A 17,459-nucleotide genomic window follows, 5' to 3' on the forward strand; every position below is an offset into this window, starting at 1 on the left:
CAGCTGTGGAAGCCAATTCCTTGAACACCATCAATCTCTCTCTCTCTCCCTGCCCTCCCCCCCCACACATGTGTGTATCTATATATATACACACACACACACACACACATATAACATGTATGTATGCATAACATCTACTTTAAATATTATATACATATTTATTATATGTACCTAGATATTTGTCTAGATATATGAAAATACAGATATAATCTCCCATTGGTTCTGTCTCTCTGGAGAACCTGACTACAGCAGGGAGCAAGCCATGTAAATGTCAGTGGATGTTCGCTGCAGCTGAAGAGTCAGGGCCAAGGCCCTGTGGCAAGGAAAGGCAAGGAGGCCACCGTAGCCAAAGTGGATTGAGCAAGGGCAAGAGTTTAGTGGAGGATAAAGTCAGAGGGGTAACAAAGAACAGATCACACAGGACTTTGCAGGCCATTTTAAGAACTTTTCTTTTTTTCTCAGCAACATAGGGAATCATCACAGATTTAGTGCAGAACATTGCTGGCTGTTGTGTTAATGGGGACAGGGGTAGAATCCAGGAGACTGACTAAAAGGACAGAACAATGATCGAGACAAGAGACAAAGATGACTGGACCACACTAGAAGGGGGAGGATGGCAGCAACTGTCACATTCTGGAAATACTGTGAAGGTAGAGATAAAAGCATTTCCTGATAAGTTGCATGAGGTATGAGAAAAAGGGGTCAAAGATGATTCCAAGTTTTTTGGCCTGAGTATCTGGAAGGACTGCACTATCAAGAATTGGCCTGCCCTGACCACTTGACTGAAAACTGTAACCACCCACATCTCCCTCTTACATTCCCCATCTCACTTTTTCTGATCTATTTTCTAAGTAACAATGATCACCTTCCATAATTCAGTTACATGGCATGTTTACTGCTTATTGTGGGGCTATCGCAAATAAAATGTAAGTTCCACCAGGGCCTGGCAGAAATATTTTTGTCTCATTTTATACCAATGTATCCCAAGTAACTAAGATAGCACCTGGCTGTATAGTTGGTGTTCAATAAATATTTGTTCAATTAATTTGTGGATAGAAAAAATGAGGCTCGAAAGTGTTAAGTATCGTGCTTACTATTATGTTTAGAAAACAGCAATCATGAATTTGGTCACAGGTCTTTCTGGCCCTGTACACATTTTGTTCACTACTTCCTAATCACCTCTTGGCTAAAGTATTAAAGTCAACATCCCTCTTGAAACAGATATTTTGCCCTGTAGTTTTATTGTTATTATATTGTGTTGTTCTGTGAAATACAGAAGGGGGTGTTCCTGAATGCCAACTAATAGCTATTTATCAACCACACTTCTGGAATTATCAGATTGCAGAGGCAGCAGGATGTAAGAGAGCGAGCTGAGGCTCTGGAGGCAAGGCCAGGATTTGAGGTCTGCCTCAGCCACTTATTTGTTATGTAATCATGGTGAAATAAATAATCTTGTCTAAGCCTCAATTTCCTCTTCTATGAAATTAACTTCATGATATCATCTGCCCTTACAAGGTTTGTAGGATTATTGTCAGAATATAATTCAACAAGGTCAGCCAATTGTTATTAGCCTTAAAAATATTTCATAAGATAGCTTCACTTTGGTGAACTTGAAGTGGAAAGCAATTAAACCCACTCAATCTGCTATGTCAATATTTTCATCAAAAGGTATCCTATTTTTAGAGGTATATTTTGCCTTCCAAACCCATCGGCTTTACTTCTTTCTCCATGCTTTTTCCACTCTATCAACATCTCTGATGAAACCATCAGGGTTTTCTCAAGAAGAAGCCTTTGTGTGTTCATCACTAACCCTTTCTTCTGACTCAGCCCAGGCGTTTATGAACGTGCCTTCTTCTCAGTATGAACTTGAGAATATGTCTGAGGCTTTTCTTCCAGTCCCATAACTCTCCAGAAAATCACTTAAACTTTATTCTAAAGCATTGCATATGACAATGTGTCCAGTCTCAGGTAAAATCTATATACAAGTATACAACCTTCCTAGAAACCCAGAGGACAAAAATAAGGCATGTTATTCTTTCAACCATTGCCCTCTGTGCAAATGTAACTCTTTGGCCCCTAATTTATAGCACACTGTATCTTCATTCATTTAGAGATTGTTCCTCATGATCTAATTCCACCTTGGTTCTTACAACTTACTGTCATTCTTGTTACACAATTTCTCTCAATTTTTCTCATTTTATTGTTTCTCTCTAATTTCTCAACCTTTCCTTTACTTTTTAATATACGTTTAAACAGTACTAGCATTTTAAAAACATATATATTAATATTTACATATACAAATTTTCTTTGCAGAATTACAAAAATAATTGTTAAAATTAGTATGGGATATAACTTCTTGAATGCTGGAAGAGTTTACTATCTTGATTTGGGAGGTGACTACACAAGGTGTATGCATAAACATTCATTAAACTGTAAAATGAAGATGTGTGCAGTTTATTGTATACATGTTATGAGAGAGATTTAGAGAGACTATCCATCAAATATTGGAAGTTTTTGCTAAACAGAAAGGAAAGGGAAAGAATCTTATGCTCAAAGCAGTCAACAGCACTATAACTGCAAGTCCATTGAAAAGAACTAAAATTTTCATACTACTGAAGTAAGTTAATCAATAAATTCACTAAAGAATGATTTAGACAATTAAGTTCCAGTCTCTCTAAAAACCTTAAGTACCAGAAAAAACTCGTGGCTTTTGTCTGAAATCTATTTCTATTCATGATACACAGTGATCATACAAATAAGTACAAGATGATGAATTTCTTGTATCAAATACACTTTATCTGCCAGATTGTATACTAGATACTTAAAATTATATTTTTTCATGCATTTAGTCATTCAATTAAATATCAGTTGGAACCACTATGTGCCAATAACTCTGCTGTATACTTAGGAATGTATTATATGATTTTGTGGGGAGGAGTTTTTTCTCCCTGGATATATTTTGCTTAGTACAACATTAAAACTCTTCTAGATCTGGCAGTTTGAGAAACTCATGCATTGCTTCAAGAAAAGTCTATAAAAGTTATCATTAAAATTAAACAGTTCACATATTAAGGATGAATATGTAAAGTGAATAATATGTTCCATCTAGATAACATGCATTCAGATATTTGGGATTAAGAGGTCTATGTGTAGAGAAGAAAATGTTAAAATTATGCTGGCTTTTTTTAACCTATACAAAACACTTTTTCAGCTCACAGAAATCTACGTAAAGAAAGGAACGGGGTACAGTATGTCCAAGTTAATAATTTACCTTTGCCATTTTATCTGCCAATTGCAGCCGGCCATCAAGTTCCCTTCTGATCTGGGCCGCTTGTTCGTCTGCATTATCCAGCTTAAAAACAAAACAGAAGTTACACATATTGTGATTACTTAATAGCAGTGACCCACAGACCAAGGCAAAGATTAAATGACTCAAAAATGTTTAATAGACTGTATCAGATGTCTATTACAAAGAGAATACAGGAGGCTGTTTAATTAGATTGGCAGACTAGATAAATTTATTGGGTAGTTTCTCATTGTGGTTTTATTCACAAAACCACAAAATCAGGAAATTGGATTTCTTGATCATTAGGTCAGTCCTAAATAGTTCCAGATATATGAACCTCTTGTTTTGTTCTTTCAAGTTCTCACCATGTATTTCTGGAGGACGAGATGCTGAGTAATGTTTCACTTCTTTCTTTGTACTTTAAAACATTCCCTTTGTTTTAATAATACGTTTGTATTAGTACTAAACTATAAAAGTACTCTTTGATTGACTAACTTTCTACCACTTAAGTCTTCATATACTCCTCATTCTAATACCAATAGACTAATACTGCCAAGAAACCCTTCCATTCTTTTAAGGATTGGCACCATATTAGAAATCCATTCTCCTGTTCTAAATTTGACTGAAAACAAGAAAAGTGTGCTCTCATCTTTTTTTTTTTTTTTAAGAAATCTCCCATTTACATGGAAAATTATTTTCACTTTATGAACTAATCCTTAACTTTTTCTATAACTTATTTTAACGTTGCTCATACCTTTTCACCCATTCACTCAATATTTATTAGTTCCTTTATAAAAATGTTAAAGTGAGGAGGTTAAGTGTTAATTTTCTCTTGACTTTAGTTTTTTCTCCTTTTGCACTCTCATCACGAAGAAGCCTGAACCGCACAATACACTTTAGTAAAGGACCATCTAAAGATTCGATTAAGATTGAGAATAACATTAAACACCAAGGAGAATACGGTTTACTTGTCCCTTTCCTGAAGAACAACAAATTGACCAGGTTACATTTTTAAAAACATCCTCAAATAAGAAAGTCCTCAAAAACATGAGTAGAAACAAACCAGATTAACACAATGGTGATAAGGCAATTTATATGAAGAGTCAAAAAAAAAAAAAAAAAAAAAAGAGGAAGATGTTTCTACAAGAGAAAACCAAAAGTCTGGAGGTGAGGAGGTAAAACTGGACATACACAGTGGTTCTTTTGGAATGAGATACCAGAAGAGGAAGGGTGAGGGACAGGACTGAAGAGAGAAGCAGGGTAACTTCATAAGTTACTCTTCACAAGCCACATTAGGGAATCTGGAGTTAGTTCCTACAACAAGGAGACTTCCTTGAGAGGTTTAAAGTGGAGGAGTGATATGATCAGACATAAGCTTTGGAAAGGAAAGATCACTCTGTCTCCAGCACAAACAATAGGTCAGAGAGACAGAAGGAAGTCTTACTTTCTTTATAGATATACACAAAATGTTAAATTGAGGATATGCATGTTAATTTTCTCTTGGGAAAAAATACACAAAAGGCCTGAGATTATCTGTCTAAAATATGTTTCCAAGTTGATTTTTAAAAAACCAATTTCATTTTAAAATAAGTTAAAAAAACAGGCAAGATTTTCTTAAAATAAGTCGTTGTTATAAAGGAGTTTCTTTCTATGTCATCTCATAGAACTAATAAACTTAATTTTAGTTGATGAATATGATTCAAAATCGAACAGAAACAAGTTTCTCTTCACTGTGTCTAAAACCAAAATGATTCAAATTAAAAACTAATGTAATTGGCCAGGTACGGTAGCTCATGCCTGTAATCCCAGCACTTTGGGAGGCCAAGGCGGGTGGATTACTTGAAGTCAGGAGTTCAAGACCAGCCTGGCCAACACGGTGAAACCCTGTCTCTAATAAAAATATTAAAAAATTAGCCTGGTGTGGTGGCACACATCTGTAATCCTAGCTACTTGGGAGGCTGAGGCAGGAGAATCACTTGAACCCTGGACATTCAGGTTGCAGTGAGCGGAGACCACACCATTGTACTCCAGCCTGGGCAACAAGAACCAAACTCCGTCTCAAAAAAAAAAAAAAAAAAAAACTAATGTAATTATGAAGAAAAGTAATATGTAATAAGTACATGTTCCAGGTTAACTGAAATCTCTCATTCCAAGCTCCTAAAAATTAAACCATAAGAACACTGGAACTATAACAATACCTCAAATGCACTAAATGTAATATGAAATATATTATAGTCTTTACTTAAATGCTGATACATATTTCTTCAAAAGAAATAAAAAAGTTACTTGCATATAAAGGAATTATATTTTTTCTCACAGCTCCAACAAAAATAGCATTTAATATCTTAAATCAAAAGGCCATAGTTTTTCAAACTTCACTAGAAACGCTATCATCCCTTTTTGTATTTATATCTATAGATTAACAGCACTTACTTAATTGTAAGTGAAATTGTTTGAGTTATTTCTAAATTTTGGTAGTTTTGTTTATAAAAGACAATTTACAACTACATATTTTTTTTTCTTTTTGTGGAGATGGAGTTCTCGCTATGTTGCCCAGGCTTGTCTTGAACTCCTGGGCTCAAGTGACCCTCCTGCCTCTGCCTTCCTAAGTGCTGGAATTACAGGCATGGGCCACCGCACCTGGTCTGTCTTTAAAAAAATATTAGTGGCTTGATCACATTTGTCTGAAAAAAAAGGAAGCAAAAAACAAACAAACAAACAAAACACAATGTAGAGCATTGGGGCACTACATTGTCTTTTTTTTTTTTTTAATTTCAGATTCAAGGGGGTACACATGCAGGGTTGTTGCATGGGTATACTACATGTTGTTGTTGAGGTTGGTGATACAGATGGTCCCATTACCCAGGTGGTGAGCATAGTATCCCATAGGTAGTTTTTCAGCTCACATTTCCCTTGGTCAATCATTCCCCAGTGTACTAATCTCATCTTTGTATCTACGTGCATTCAATGTTTAGCTTTTATTTACATGTGAGAATGTGTGGTGTTTGGTTTTATGTTCAGGTGTTAATTTGCTTAGGATAATGGCTTCCAGCTGCATCCACATTGCTACAAAGAATATTATTTCATTCTTTTTAGGGTTGTATAATAATCCATGGTATATATGTGTATGTGTATATATAGATATTTATATTATAAAATATTTTATGTATCTATATAATATTTTCTTTATCCAACCCACTATTAATGGACACCTATATTAATACCAGGTCTTTGCTATTGTCATTAGTGTGTCAATGACCATATGGGTGCAAGTGTCCTTTTGATAGAACGAGTTATTTTTCTTTGGGTACATACCCAGTAGTAGGATTTCTAGGTGTAACAGTAGTTGTGTTTTAACTTCTTTGAGAAATCTTTAAACTACTTTCCACAGTGGCTAAAGTAATTTGGATTACCACCCACAGAATATAAACATTGCTTTTCTCTGCAGCCTCACCAGCATCTGTTGGTTTTTTTTTTTTTTTTTTTTTGATTTTTTGATAATAGCCATTCTGATTGCTGTGAGATGGTATCTATCTCATTGTGGCTTTCATTTGCATTTCTCTGATGATTAGTGATGTTGAGCATTTGCTCATGTTTTTTGGCCATTGTACATCTTTTGAGAAGTGTCTGATCATGTCCTTTGCCCATTTTTTAATTGGATTGATTTTGCTTAAGTTCCTTGTAAATATCTGTATATTAGATCTTTGTCAGATGCATAGTTTGCAAATATTCTCTCCCATTCTGTAGGCTGTGGGTTGACTGTTGGTTATTTCTTTTGCTGTGCACAATCTCTTTAGATTAATTAGGTCCCACTTGTCAATTTTTGTTTTCATTGCAATTGCTTTTGTCGACTTAGCCATAAGTTATTTGCCAAAGCTGATGTCAAGAAGGGTATTTTGTAGTATTTCTTTTAGAATTTTTATACGTTGAAGTCTTACATTTAAGTCTTTAATCCACCCTGAGTTAATTTTTGTATATGATGAAAGGTAGGGGTCTAATTTCAGTCTTCTACATATGGCTAGCCAGTTATTCCAGCACCATTTATTGAAGAGGGAGTCCTTTCCCCATTGCTTATTTTTGTTGATTTTATCAAAGATCAGATAGTTGTAGGTGTGCATTTCTGAGTTCTCTATGCTGTTCCATTTGTCTATGTGTCTGTGTTTGTACTAGTATGATGCTGTTTTGGTTACTTTAGCTTTATAGTATACTTTGAAGTTCGGTAGTGTGATGTCTCTGGCTTTTCTCTTTTTGCTTAGGATTGTTTTGCCTATTTGGGCTTTTAGGTTCCATGTGAATTTTAGAATAGATTTTTCTAACTCTGTGAAAAATCGTGTTGCTATTTTGATAGGGAGAGCACTGATTCTATAAATTGCTTTGGGCAGTATGATCATTTTAATGATACTGATTTTTCCATTCCATGAATATGGAATATTTTCCCACTTATTTGTTGTATTTGTCATTTTCTAAGCAGTATTGTGTAGCTCTGCCTATAGAGATCTTTCACCTCCTTGGTTAGGTGTATTCCTAGGGTTTTTTGTTTGGTGTGTTTGTCTATTGTAAATGGGATTGTGTTCTTGATTTGGCTCTCAGCTAGAATTTTACTGGTGTATAGAAATGCCATTGATTTTTGCATGTTGATTTTGTACTTTGAAACTTTACTGAGGTCATTTATCAGTTCAAGAAGCCTTTTGGCAGTCTTTAGGGTTTTCTATATATAGAATATCATTTAAAAAGAAAGATAATTTTACATCCTCTTTTCCTATATGGACGCCTTTTATTTCTTTCTATTGCCTGATTTCTCTGGCTAGGCTTCTAGTACTATGTTGAACAGGAGTGATGTGAGTGGGCATTCTTGTCATGTTCCAGTTCTCAAGGGGAATAATTCCAGCTTTTCTGCATCCAGTATGATACTGGCTGTGTGTTTGCCATAGATGGCTCTTATTTTTATGATACGTTTCTTCAATGCCTAGCCTGTTAAGGGTTTTTATCATAAAGGAAAATTGGACTTCATTGAAGGCTTTTTCTGCATCTATTGACATTATGTGGTTTTTAATTTTGGTTCTGTTTATGAGGTGAATCATATTTATTGATTTGCTTATGTTGAGCCAACCTTGCATCCCAGGAATACTGCTTGATTGTGGTGAATTAACTTTTTGCTATGCAGCTGGGTTCTGTTTGCTAGTATTGTACTGAGGAGTTTTGTGACTGTATTCATTAGGGACATTGGTCTACAGATTTCTTATTTCATTGTGTCTCTTCCAGATTTTAGTATCAGGATGATGCTGGCTTTGTAGAATAAGTTAAGGAAGATTTTTAAAAAACAGCTTCAGGAGGATTGGTATCAGTTCTTCTTTGTACATCTGGTAGAATTCAGCTATGAATGCTGAGCTACGAAGCTACCGTTCCAGGGCTCTTTTTGGTTTGCAATTTTTAAATTACTGATTCAATTTCAGCATTTGTTATTGGTCTGTTCAGGTTTTCACTTCCTGCCTGGTTCAATCTCGGGAGGTTGTGTGTTTCCAGTAATTTATGCATTTCCTCCAGATTTTCTATTCTGCATATACAAAGGTTTTCAAAATTGTCTCTGAGGATCTTTTTTTTAAATATTTCTTTGAGATCTTCTGTAATGCCATCTTTGTCATTTCCGGTTACACTTGTTTGGATCCTTTTTCTTTTGTTAATCTAGCTAGCAGTCTATCAATCCTGTTTATGATTTCAAAAAACCAACTCTTAGTTTCATTAATTTTTTGCATGAACTTTTGCATCTCAATTTCATTCAGTTCTTTGCTGATTTTAGTTATTTCTTCTGCTAGCTTTGGGGTTGGATGTTTTCGTAGTTCCTCCATGTGTAATGTTAGGTCGTTAATTTGAAATATTTCTAACTCCTTGATGAAGGTGCTTAGCACTGTAAACTTTCCTTTTAACACTGCTTTAGCTGCATCCCAAACATTTTCGTTAGTTCTGTCTCTACTTTCCTTACTTTTAAGCAAGTTTTTGATTTCTGTCTTAATTTCATTGTTCACCCAGGATTTATTGAGGAGAAAGTTGTTTAATTTCCATGTTTTATGTAGGTCTGAGAGATCTTCTTGGTATTGATTTCCACTTTTATTGCCTTGTGGTCCAAAAGAGTACTTGGTAGTATTTCAATTTTTTGAATTGAGACTTGTGTTATCACCAAGCATGTGTCAATCTTAGAATATGTTCTGTGTGCAGACGAGAAGAATGTATATTCTGTGATTGTTAGGTAGAGTATTCTGTAGATGTCTATTAGGTCCAATTGGTCAAGTGTTGAGTTTAATTCTGGAATTTGATAGTTTTCTGCCTGAATGATCTAATGCTGTCAGTGGGGTGTTGAAGTCTCTGACTATTAATATGTAACCAAATTTTTTCACAGGTCAAAAAGAACCTGTTTTATGAGTCTTTGTGCTCCAGTGTTGGGTGTGTATATATTTAGGATAGTTAAGTCTTCCTGTTGAATTGAACCCTTTTTCATTTTGTAACGCCCTTCTTTGTCCTTCCTGATTGTTATTGGTTTAAAATCTATTCTATCTGATATGAGAATAGCAGCTTTTACATTTTTTTTTGTTTGTTTTCCATTTGCATGATAGATCTTTCTCTGCCTCTTTACTTTGAGCCTGTGGTATTATTACACATGAGGTGACTCTCTTGAAGACAACAGACAGTTGGTTCTTGTCTTTTTTATCTAGCTTGCTGCTCTATGCCATTTATCTGGGGTTTTGAGACCATTTACATTCAGGGATAGTATTGATATGTGAGATTTTGATCCTGTTATTTTGTTAGCTGGTTGTTTTGTAGACTTTACTGTGTAAATGCCTTATGTTGTCTGTGGGCTGTGTGCTTAAGTATGTTTTTGTGGTAGCAGGTTTTGGTGTTTCATTTCCATGTTTAGCACTCCCTTAAGGACCTCTTGTGAGGGTAGTCTAGTGTTAACGAATTCCTTTAGTCCTTGCTTATCTGAGAAGTATTTTATTTCTCCTTCACTTAGGAAGCTTAGTTTGGCAGGATATGAATTTATTGGTTTGAATTTCTTTTCTTTAAGAAAGCTGAAAACAGGCCCCTATCCTCTTCTGGCTCGTAAGGTTTCCACCAGAGGTGTCTTTTTTTTTCTGAGATGGAGTCTCACTCTGTTGCCCAGGCTGGAGTGCAGTGGTGCAATGTCAGCTCACTGCAACCTCCACCTCCCAGGTTCAAGCAATTCTCCTGCCTCAGCTTCCTAAGTAGCTGGGATTACAGGTACACATCACCATGCCAAGCTAATTTTTGTATTTTTAGTAAAGACAAGGTTTCACCATGTTGACCAGGCTGGTCTTGAACTCCTGACCTGATGTGATCTGCCTTCCTGGGCATCCCAAAGTGCTGGGATTACAGGTGTAAGACACCACACTTGGCCTGTCTTTAAGATTTGTTTTTGTTGTTGAACTTGGTGAATCTGACGGCTATGTGCCTTGGGGTTGGTCATCTTGTATACTATCTTGTCAGAATTTTCTGTATTTCTTAAATTAGTATGTCCAACTCTCTAGTGAGATGGGGGAATTTTCCATGGACTATATCCTCAAATGTTTTCCAAGTTGCTTACTCTCTTTCCTCTGTCAGGAATGCCAATGAATTGTAGATTTGGTGTCTTCATATAAACTCATGTTTCTCAACGGTTTTTTTTTTTTTAATTGTTTATTTTTTTTTTTTTGTCTGACAAAGTTGACTTGAAGAACTGGTCGTTAAGCTCTAAGATTCCTTCCTCAGTTTGCACTATTCTGTTGTAACGCTTCTGACTGCATTACAAAATTTTGTTTGTTTTTTTTTTTTTTTTTTCCTGAGACAGGATCTCACTCTGTGGCCAAGGTTAGAGAGCGGTGGCATGATCACAGCTCACTGCAGCCTACACCTCCCTGATTCAAGTGATCCTCTTACCTCAGCCTCCCAAGTAGTTGGGACTATAACTGCGCACCACCACACGTAAACAATATTTGTAGAGAATGGGAGGCTGACCTCAAACTCATGGGCCTTGAGGTCCTTGATGTCAAACTCATGGACCTCGAACTCTTGCCTTGGTCTCCCTAAGTGCTGGGATTACAAGCATGAGCCACTGTGCCTGGCCTATTATGAAATTCTGGAAGCAAATCCTTCAATTGAAAAAGTTCAGTTGATTCCTTCTTTAAAACGGCTATTTTGTCTTTTAGTTCTTGGGCTGTTTTACGAAATTGGGTTTCAACTTTTTCCTGGATCTTGGTAAGCTTTGCTGCCACCCAGATTCTGAATTTTCTGTCTGTCCACTAGAGTCATTACAATCTGGTTAAGAACTATTGCTGATGGGTTAATGTGTTTGTTTCAGCATAAAGAGACACTCTGCCTTTTTGAATTGCCAGCGTTTCTTGCACTGATTCTTTTTCATGTGTGAGGGCTGATGTTACTTTAACTGTGACATAAGTTGAGTATAGTCAGTTGGCTCCATTTCTGGGTGCATGCAGAGAGCCAAGGCTCTGTACATAATCTTTATTTATGTCTAGATTTTTGCCTTAGGTTTCACAGGTGCTGTATGCTGGCATAATATTTTTGGTGTTTCATTTGGGCCGTAATCCAGTAGGTGCTCCTTAAGAGTGGTGGCCAGCAGATAGCCTCTTACTCAGCCATGTAGCTCTTTTGTATTTTGGCATACACACAGTAGTACTCTGTGGTCAGGGGAGAGAGAGCTGACAACCTCACCAGGTCTGCTTGTAGGCCTTGGAGGAGCCCCTTTTGATCACTGGCACCACGTTCACATTTTCTTTCTTAGGTGTTCTGGTCTACAGAGCTCCCTAAGGCAGAGACTGTGGCTGGCAGACAGGCTATACCCTTCCCGGAAAGCCCTTCAGAGGGAGGCATGCCCTGCTCCCACGACGTCCTGAGAGCCCAGGGATCTCACCCTTTTCAGTATCCTGAGAGGGAGGGCGTCCTCCCCACCCCCTGCTTGTGGCTCTGCCCAAGTTAGGAGCAGGGTGAAGTTGAATCCTATCCAGTTACGAGCAGGATGAGTGGAGTCACCCAATCCACCATCCAAGTGCTCCCTGGGGGAACACAAAGCTCTGCTAAACCACAGGGGTTTAGCAGGTTTTCTGTCAAGAAGGAGGAGAGCAATCTGACCATCTCCAGCACCATGACTGAAGCCTCCATCAGGGCCATGGCACCTGGTACCAATCAGGCTGCTCCAGAGTCCAAGGCCTGTGGGGGGTCCCCATGGACTTGAGTGTTGCCTCTGCAAAAACTCTGGGTAGCTCTCTGTATCAGTCTAGAGGCCCAAGGGAATCATGCGGTTTTCACATTCCCAGGATTGCACAGGTCACTATGGGAAGTGTGGATCCCCCGAGGACTCTCACTCACTAATTCTTTCCCTGTGTTGAGGAGCTTCTCCTGGCTCCATGCTGGCCCCAGACAGGTGGCTGCCCAGCTTCGATCTTCTCTGTTCTCCATGTCCCATTGCTCCCTTGATGTATCCTGACGTGGTTTCTTAGATGATCCACTTAGAGAGTCCATGTTTACTCATCACTGTTTCCTCTCCATGAGAGCAGTGCACACTAGATCCTCTAGTCTGCCACTTTGAACCCTAAGTCCTAGTCTTTTAGTAGCCTTCTCTTCATAAACCTAAATTTTCAGAGGCCAAAGGGTACTAACTTCAGTGAATGCTGGTGTCATTTTGTGAAATTGGAAAAGCATACTTCCAAGCAACATGTTTACCAAAAAAGGAAAAAGCTAATGAAGGCAATGGATAAAAATTTAATCAGTTATCCTCATTTTATGTAATGTTAGAATTGAAGGGGGTAAATTAGTTGGTTAACTTTCTTTTTTACATGTGAGAATCTTAGTTTAATGTTGCATGTTTTCTTTTGAGTTTTGAGTTTTTTTAACTTATTTTCAACATAATTTATTTAACTGAAACTTTATATAATTGTTATGAGCATTTTCCTAAAGGCAGACTTCTTCAATGGAGGCAATTTTGATTTACATATAATTGTAAAAAGTAGAAAAATATCCATTATACGCTTTTCCCAGTTTTCCCTAATGAAGGCACCTTATAAAACTACAGTATTCTATCATAACCAGGATCCCAACTTTGGCGATGTAATCACCCATCTAATTCACATTTCCTCAGTTTTGTGCTCCTTTGTGTGTGCATTCAGCTGTCCACAATTTATTACTTACATAGGTCCACGAATAACCACCATCAAGACACTCCACAGTTCTAACACCACAATGAATCCTCATGATGCCCTTTCATACCCACACCTACCTCCCTCCAGTCAGTCCCCAGTTGGTTAGCTTTAATAATGATGTACTCCATTTTACAAAATACTTCAAAATAAATTATACTAAGCCAAATACGATTTTCTTTTAATTGTCATTAGGAAACTGGAGATGTGGTCTCTTGAGCACTCATAAACATTGGAGACTTCAGGTCTAGGAACTCTGACTTTTTCTCAGTCTAAATATTCACTGCCTGGATGCTCTCCTCAAAGCCTATGATCATAAGCAGCATCTAGTCTCTGACCTTCCAAGTGTTTATCTGTAGCACGAACCTCTTGCAGGAGTTCCAGACTTACATTTCCCATTGCCCACTTGAGTTTCAGCTTATGTGAAGACAAGGCAGACTGAAATTAACAAGCGCAGAATAGAATCTTGATTTTCAGCTTCCTACCCCAATCATTCCTGAGTAATGCCATGTGATAAATGGCATGCCTCTCTACCAGTTGCTCAGGCCCAAAACCTACATGTCATCTTTGACATCTCTCTCCCTCACAGTCCACATCCAATCCACCTAGAGTCATGTAGAGCGAAACCTACAACCACATAGTTGAGACCTAGGCAGACCAGTATGCAGGGATTTTCAGGTATTATGAGTCCCTGACCAGGTCTTTCTCTCCCTTTCCCTCTTCTGCACCCCCTCTCTTTCTTTGGGTGTGCGTGTACATTACAGTGTTTCTCTAGCCACTTCAAGCACTATTTCAACTTGCCAGTATGGCTGCAAACTCTGTCACAGTGAAAATAATTATCTTTCTTTACTGAACCATCAGTAGAATTTAAATAAGTGGTTGTGCATGCACACCCACACACACACCCACACACATAGAGAGACAGGGAGAGAGAGAGAGAGAGAGAGAGAGAGAGAAGGGAAGGGGAGAAAAATTAAATAAAAGCCTGAATGGACAAAATTTAGATCTAGGGCACTATAATTTAAAATGTTTCCATGCTGTTCCCTAAAAAATAAAAAAAAAATTAAAAAATTAAAAAATATATTGTTGACCCACTAAATCCTAGTGCTGGATTTAGGCTGTGAGATAAATAAAGTAAGAATATGTGAACTCTGGGGTTTGTAATAGAGGTCAGAGGTAAGGCTTCACTCTACCACAGCAATTTCACCTTTCAATGTCATTTTCTTTTAACTTCTGATTTCAACATTTTATTTAACAATAGATGACTTTCCTCACAGATGTCCTTTCCTGGCAGATAATATTTTACAGGTCTTTTTAAAAGGATCATTCATCCTTGATCATAACAGATCCCTAATGTATCTTCATTATCTGCAATGCTTCTAGTTTCTATTATACAGATAATTTTGTCACTTCAATTATCAAAATATTTGACAAATATTTAGTACAGAAAATATGCTTTTATTTTCCTCCTGTTCATTACACAGGGATTACTGTTTCCACATTCAGAATTCTCTAGGTTAGGGAATTCTTGAATTGGACCTTTGGAATTCTGTAAAACTATTGAAATTGTGAGCAAAATTTTGTAGAGATGCATATTTTTTCCCTTGGGGAATTATTTGAATTTCATAGCTTATTTCAGGTTCTCAAAAGGGTGATTAATTGAAAAGAGATAAAGAACCATGAATCTTCTGTATGAAAGCCTCTATTATTTCATTCTAGGAGAGGCCATATGACTTTTGATACATAAACCAGGGAAAACAGTCACCTCAGTCCCACACATCTTCAGACTTACACTTACAGATTTTCTGAATTCTTTGTAAAGGAACACTAAAATATAGGGTCTTAATAATGTTAACCTGAATGGCATGATTTTATTAATTCTACATACATGTTTTCTATGCCAACAGTACAGCATATCCTGTTGCAGGATTTTCAGTAACTACTAAAGTTGTGGCTCTCCAGGAGTTCATATTTTATATTAAAAAAAGTAAAAATAGTAAGTAAAACAGATTATCATTATGAGTATTCAATCATGAGAAAAATGTTTTTCTGGACTGACAGCATCAGGATGGATTTGCAAAGATAGAAATATTAAAAATGGAGAAATTGAGGCCAGCCATGGTGGCTCACGTGTAATCCCAGCACTTTGGGAAGCTGAGGCAGGTGGATCACTTGAGGTCAGGAGTTCGAGACCAGCCTGGCCAACATGGTGAAACCCCATCTCTACTAAAAATACAAAAACTAGCCAGGCATGGTGGAAGGTGCCTGTAACCAGCTACTCCAGAGGCTGAGGCAGGAGAATTGCTTGAACCCAGGAGGCAGAGGTTGCAGTGAGTCTACGTCGCATTACTGCACTCCAGCCTGGGAGGCACAGTGAGACTCCACCTCAAAAAAAAAAAAAAAAAAAAAAAAAAGAGAGAAAGAAATTAATGACCTATTGTAATAGTCTATTAATCTTGCCTTACAAATATCAAACCCTAGGCTCTCCTTGCCCAGTTACTCTCCTGTTGCATGGGAGCGGCTCTGGGAAATAGGAAGGTCTTCGAGATCAGCAAATCTCCCTTTGCAGAAGTCCTAGGGAGAACCGGAAGCCTGTGCTGGAAGCCAACTATCCTACAATTAAGAAAATGTTAAATATAGCATAAAATAACTTCACTAAGTTTCACCCAACAGCTTTTTTTTTTTGTTTTACAACTTATTATATTGCTCTTCTAGTGCTTTAAAAACTATGAACATAAAAAACTTGAATTCATTAAATTTACTTATATCTTAAAGAAAAAATATCTTTTAAAAATGTTTTTCACAGCACTGTTTAGCATCATTGCCCTCTCTAATAAATCTGTTTTCTAGAACCAAGATAAATGTCCTAATATTAATATTGTCAATCACTGAAAAGGGGGATTAATAACTGTGTTTTTCCATAATGATGTCTTTGTATATGTTAATCCTAGTTAATTGCATTCTTCCTTCTCCTACTGAAAAAAAATCAATTAGTTTTTTCTCTTAGTCCCCACACCAATTATGTCATACTCTTTTCGAGTGAATTGCATTGTTATTTTCTTATAATATTTATCTTTATCCTTTATTGTGAAAATATAAGTAGACTAGGGTTTATGATGTTATGTAAATTTGGTGTCCTCCCTGAGATTAATTCCTAGCTGGTCCATTGTATTTATATCATCTGTAAATCTAGTGATTTACAGACAATACATTACAATAAATAATCAGTACAAATCTAATGCTGATTCCAAAAGAACACTCTTCCTAACACTTTCTTGCTTACCACATCTAGCAGCCCAGTATTTCATTTGGAAATGCCAAATATGCATATATTTTGCATCTTGGCCTCAAAACACTGGTCAAAAGCTTTATTAAGTATTAGCAAATTAATTTACCTTATCAATAAGTGTCAATCCTCCACCATCACTTGAATAAAAAATTATTTACAAAAAAGATAGAGCATAACTCTACGCAACTGACTGTGATCATTTCTGCTGTTTTCCTTGCTGGCTCCCTACACTCTCAGCCCACAAACACATGAGCTCTGTCCTCAGCTGTTCTAGGCCTCAGTGTCTGCAGTAATTTCTCAATGCAATGTTATACGTCAGCACACAGTTGGGCCTCTCTCCTTGAGTTCCGGCTTTGCACTTCCAACTGAAGGTCAGGCCTTTGCTTTCAGGCATCTCACAACGACCTCAAACTAAAACTGAACTGATTTTATCACCCATTCTTCAATATGGTTCCCCTATTTCTGCATATGATTCTCATTACCCTTGATTAGGTGAAAATTTCCAAGGGGGTACAGGGAAGAGAACAGAGGGAGGAAGGAGAGGGAGAAAAAGGAGAGGAGGAGGGAGAGGGAGGAGGAAGGAGGGAAAGGGAGGATGAAAACAGTGAGGGAGGAAGCAAATGAATAAGAATATACAACCACGGGCTTGGTACGGTAGCTTACGCCTATAATTCCAGCACTT

General features: G+C 37.2%; 1 protein-coding gene across 16 annotated transcripts in view; it reads right to left on the reverse strand.

Moving 5' to 3' along the window:
* The window catches only part of CADPS2 (calcium dependent secretion activator 2), a 576,693-nt gene that overhangs the window by 319,323 nt on the left and 239,911 nt on the right, over positions 1-17,459 (reverse strand). For all 16 annotated transcript variants that reach the window (XM_025379676.1, XM_025379667.1, XM_025379666.1 and 13 more), the window contains exon 4: positions 3,272-3,352. In XM_025379676.1, the coding sequence (XP_025235461.1) occupies positions 3,272-3,352 (81 nt within the window). The remainder of the gene's footprint in view (positions 1-3,271; positions 3,353-17,459) is intronic.

The sequence above is a fragment of the Theropithecus gelada genome, chromosome 3, assembly GCF_003255815.1.
Source record: "Theropithecus gelada isolate Dixy chromosome 3, Tgel_1.0, whole genome shotgun sequence".
Classification (NCBI taxonomy): Eukaryota; Metazoa; Chordata; class Mammalia; order Primates; family Cercopithecidae; genus Theropithecus; species Theropithecus gelada.